Genomic DNA, 5,181 nt, shown 5'->3' on the forward strand with positions numbered 1-5,181 from the left:
TTTAGGGCATTGATAGAACAAGTTGACCCTGTGATTGGGCTTACAGATACAATGCATGATAATCCAGATCAACAACTAATTCAAAACGATTTGTATAATGTAGGATTGAATATCATAAATTATGGGGTGGCTAATAAAGAGAATAGTCCACCGTAATTGGAGGTGGAAGTTATAATTTTTCTACTCAAGGACTAGGGAATATGAGTGGAACGTTTTTGGACACATTCATAAGGACTATGAAAAGGAGGTAGATTTTTCGAAAAAATTTGGGGTAAATTTACACAATCTCCCTCAAGCAACAAATATATAAGTGAAAAATGAACTATAAAGAGACCATATGTTCGGAGTAACGTATGATGACGAAAAGTATAATTAAGATGTTGGATATTTATATATTAATTGCACTTTCCATCTCTGAATATTGTTAGTTTTCATAGTTTTATTTTTGTCGTTAATAAAATAAACAATCTAGAGTGATCATCATTCATCAGAAAACATAGATTCCTTTTTTTTTTTTTTTTTTTTTTAAATTGTGAATATAAATTGTACGATATCATGTTAAATTGGTCTTGATTGCGAAAGTTGAATAGAAAGATGTGAAATATGTACATTTTAACTAAAATTCATACTCAAATTGGTAAAGAGAATCCCACATCCATTAGATATAATAAAGTACTGAAATAAATGAAATTATGCATAGATAATGATGGAGTTGAGCATGAAATAACAAGTACACACGATGAGTCCATTGATACATAATTATTTCATAGTACCCCATGGAACACGTTCACAGTACAGAATAGAAACTGTAAAAAAAAAGGTCCTTAGAGGGCTAGGAGAGGCACTTCAAATAAGAAAACTAAAAATAACCGGCTCTTCTCTTCAACTCAGTCATTCGTATGGAGATGAAGTAAACGAGCGCACTAGATAATAAAAACCACCATCTTGTAGAGGATGAAGAGTCATTCCCCACTCATCTGTGACTATCGGAAGGCCAGAGGAGTGTACGAGCATTGCACCTTCACCGAATGTATCTCTCACATTGAAGGGTCCCACCACTACCTCGAAGCATGCATCATCAATAAACACTGTTGACTTTTTGGGTACTTGAACGGAATTGCCTATTCCTGCACTGACAAACATCATATCAACAACTCCAATTTTTCGGTTTTTCAATTCCTAACATGCAATTAATAGTAACACGGTACACTCCTTAGCGGATTTCGACTTCTATGACCACCGTCCTGCTATCTTATATCATGCCTAGGCCATACTTTTCACGTGTAACATAAAGAGTGATTGGCACATTCTAACGTCTCTATGCACGAAAAAAAAAATTACATCTGACTTACCCTTTAATTGGTAAACCTTTTTTTTTAGTTGGTCAAATTTCTTTTTAATCCCACATTTTATTGAATCCACTATTTTTATCCTCTTTTTAGTTATATGCTTTATGGGACATACCAACTTATATCTTTTCCTGCAATAATGTTATAAATGTCCATTATCATAACGTATGAAAAAAGTCTATAACAGTGGACAGTGAACCTCAGTCAATTCATTGAAATTCGAGATAAACGAAAGTAACACACACTCTTAATTTGTCATTTTCGGTTCTGAACAATCTTCTTTTAGATAGAAAACATGGAAAAACTTAAAAAAATAAAAATAAAAACCCTACTTTTTCCTTTAATAAACCCTAATGAAAGAGAAAACAAGGTGAAAAGCTTTTACCTTGAATGGGATTGATTGGGGATGGAAAAGTGAAAGAAGGAGGAACAATGGTGTGAGCAAAGGTTTGTGATGTGGCTACAACGTGACTTAGCTGTTCCTGCAGTTTAATCTTCTCATATTCAGCTTTCTTTAAAGCCCCTTTATTCATCCACATAAAGTCACCGAGTAAATGATTAGACTGATCTGAAACATTTGGAAAGCAAAACCCTTGTGGCAAAGCAGCAGTGTGTCCTTGTTGCACGGGGAAAAAGAAGGGATCAGCTATCAAATCGCTTGGAGCTTGAAAAAAGTGCTGATTCACTGAAGAAGTTGGGGAAGTTGAAGCATTTAACGCAGAAGTAGAACCGACAGAAAAGGCCCTTTCTGTTGAATTAGGAGAAGTTTTATCTGAAGACGAAGAGGAAGAGGAAGAAAATCGATCTTTCACAAGCGTTGAGGAAATGGTGGTGATGGGCCAAAGGGATTGTGACTTGGTGTTTGTGTTTTGGAGTTGGCGTTGCTTTTGTTTGCTTCTTGATTTTCTGTTCTGAAACCAATAGAAAACATTGGCATCTCCCACTTGGCCATACTCTTGTAATTGACCCCTAATCTTCTTTATCTCATCCCTTGAAGGATTTACCATTCCAGAGTTGAAAATAGCTTCTAGAATTTGGATTTGCTCCGGTCTTGGATTCCATCTTGGCTTTGGCTCTAAAGTTCTCTCTTCACCTCCGGCTCCAGTCACTGTTGAAAAATAACATTAAATACGTTGAACCACCTCATCTAACACATTTATCTATTAAAATTTAGTCGTCAATCTTGATCTCAATGAAAGACTTGACAAATATAATTTTCACAAAATTTGAGTGATTAAAAATACCTGATGTATATGTCGGTTTTTGGCAGCCGGTTGACATGATAGAGGAGTTGATGCCATGTAACCATAGGTGGTGGGTGGTGGTGGTGCAGGAATTGGACTTGAACGTGCTTTGCCAATTCTTATTTGATGAACCCATGATTGCTAAAATGATGATATGAGAATTATACCTGCTCTCTTCTTATTGCCTCCAGACCTAATTATAATCCTATTTTCAGTTTATTATGAATAAATAAACAGTAGGTACCATCAACCCATTCATGACATTAAAAGTAGGTCTTTAAGTTAAAGCGATAAAGTAATGTAAAAGACAAAACTCGAATCAAGAATCGCCTGCAAAAGTGCAAATTAAGCTCCCGATTGGCCCCCAATTTCTGGAAATGAAAATAGGTGGAATAGTGTTTTTTTTATTTTTAAATGCCCTTCAATACTTGACTATCACGCGCTCAGATATTGCTCATGCTGTCAACTCTGTCAGTCAAATTCTGCATGCTCCAACAACAAACCATTTTCTTGCAGTTAAGCGTATCCTTCACTATGTCAAAGGCACCCTTCATTTCGGCCTCATCTTCTGCCCTTCTACTACTCCTACTACCCTCATTGCTTACTCTGATGCTGATTGGGCAGGATACCTTGATACTCATTGGTCTACCTCTGATTATTCCATCTATCTTGGTGGAAATTTGGTTTCTTGGAGTGCTAAGAAGCAATCCACAATCTCTCGTTCTAGCTGTGAGTCCGAATATCGTGCCCTTGCACACACTGCCGCTGAGCTTCTTTGGATTAAACACCTTCTTATGGACTTACTAGTGTCACTTCCACAGTGGCCCCTTCTTCTATGTGACAACAAAAGTGCCATATTTCTGAGCTCCAATCCTGTTTCTCACAAACGGGCCAAACATGTTGAATTAGACTACCACTTTCTTCGTGAACTTGTTGTTCGTGGAAAACTTCAGACTCAATTCGTCCCTTCTCACCTATAGGTTGCTGACATCTTCACCAAAAGTATCCCTCGACCTCTTTTTGAATTCTTTCGATCCAAGCTTCACATCCGTTCTAATCCGATGCTCAGCTTGCGGGGGGGTGTTGAGGATACTTTGCCCCCAATCTAAGGCATAACATATGTAATAGAATTGACTCCATCATTCTAGCCTAATTCTGTGATATTCTTTCCATTATTTCCATTGTAATTTGTATGTAATTAATCTAGATTGATTTGTAAGGCTTCTTGTATATCAATATAAATTGACACACTCACCATCACTAAAAGCTGTGAGGTGATTTATTCTTCAAAAAGCCTTACCTGTCACATTTCATTGCGTTGGGTTGTTGAAGTTTATGCTTGTTTCATCACTTTAAAAATTTTGTTTTTGTTAATGCTCAGCAAGTTGCGCGTTATTTGTTTCAAAAAAATGCATAACGTAGTAAACAGTTAAATTCTGATTTGCAAGCCAATAATATGTGATTCTTTGTTAATCTGAAACTTCATTTTATACTAGCCAAGTTGACATGCACTTTAGTTTTTTGAACTTGTTTTTTTTTTAGACAAACCCCGTTACTCAACTACATCTTTGATGTGTGTTTAATTAAAAGGGATACTACTAAAGGAGAGTTTGGGAGTTCTTTGATGCGATTCTTAGTACCAGTCGTATTGAAGTTTTTTTGCATGATCATTCTCCCTGTCTTGAACTGCTCTCTTTAGTTAACTACTTTGATGAGCTCGTCTACTTATTTTCCTAGTACTTGCAAGTTTTATTTTATTTTATTTTTGTTAATTCTTGATTTTGCGTCTAATCAAATATTGATTTCACGTTCACTTTCTAATGTTTTGTTGCGTAATATGCCATATATAACAAGTGCGAAGATAGAAACCTCAATTTCTCGGTCAGATTCTCCCGTGGATTTTACTTCATTGAGTGATTTGTTGTTGACAGGAAAAAATGGTTGTTGCCATACTGGCATCTCTGATGACAATTGATGAAGAAATGGTGCAAAGTAAATCCAAGGGGCTACTCGAATCAAGAACATTGCTTTGAAGTCTATCTTTACTGATCCTTCTATGGATGTCAGGCAAGTCTGATAGCAACTTCTTGTGTGTATAACTTCTAATTAACTTATTTTCTTCACAATTTTTAACTGTAGTCACTACTACAATTGTACTGCATAATTGTGCTATGTTAAGGTACATATTTTGGCATGCTAAATGTGAAAGCATTAGTCAAATAGTAGCTAGTTTCTTTGTTATTATTTCGGATTCGCCACGACATCTTTGCACAAGGGTCGTATACAAATCTTCACCATATCGTTTCGATTTTATCCGGTGTCCCATAAAGGACAAAATAAAATTAGGACTGCACCGTTATGGAAGTATTTTCTTTGCTATATAATTTTCGTCCACCCAAATAAAATATTCTGACTCCGTTGCTAATTGAAAGATCATTTGATTGAAAATGAGCCTCAAGGCAAAATGATTTTAAAGATTACATACCAAACGGAGCTCAACAGTGACTACAAAATAATTGTGTGTGTGGTCTTTTATCTTCTGTCATGTTGATCTCTAGCTTGATCAATGTCATTGTAATAGGCATTTT

At 35.9% G+C, this 5,181-nt stretch overlaps 1 protein-coding gene across 1 annotated transcript; it reads right to left on the reverse strand.

The window, feature by feature from the left end:
• Positions 1 to 676: 676 nt before the first annotated feature.
• Positions 677 to 2,813, reverse strand: LOC111396054 (WUSCHEL-related homeobox 9-like). The gene is made up of 3 exons (XM_023022323.1): positions 2,594 to 2,813; positions 1,735 to 2,457; positions 677 to 1,127 (listed from the first exon to the last, which is right to left on the reverse strand). The coding sequence occupies exons 1-3, from the start codon at positions 2,727 to 2,729 to the stop codon at positions 892 to 894; spliced, it is 1,095 nt and encodes a 364-aa protein (XP_022878091.1). The 5' UTR covers positions 2,730 to 2,813; the 3' UTR covers positions 677 to 891.
• Positions 2,814 to 5,181: the final 2,368 nt, after the last annotated feature.

This window comes from Olea europaea, chromosome 6 (genome assembly GCF_002742605.1).
Source record: "Olea europaea var. sylvestris chromosome 6, O_europaea_v1, whole genome shotgun sequence".
NCBI lineage: Eukaryota > Viridiplantae > Streptophyta > Magnoliopsida > Lamiales > Oleaceae > Olea > Olea europaea.

Coding starts and splice junctions, on each gene's coding strand:
- LOC111396054 (XM_023022323.1), bottom strand. CDS start 2,729: ATGGGTTCATCAAATAAGAATTGGCAAAGCACGTTCAAGTCCAATTCC. Junction 2,458..2,593: donor AAAACCGACATATACATCAG/GTATTTTTAATC, acceptor ATTTTTCAACAG/TGACTGGAGCCGGAGGTGAA. Junction 1,128..1,734: donor CCCAATCAATCCCATTCAAG/GTAAAAGCTTTT, acceptor TTGTCAGTGCAG/GAATAGGCAATTCCGTTCAA.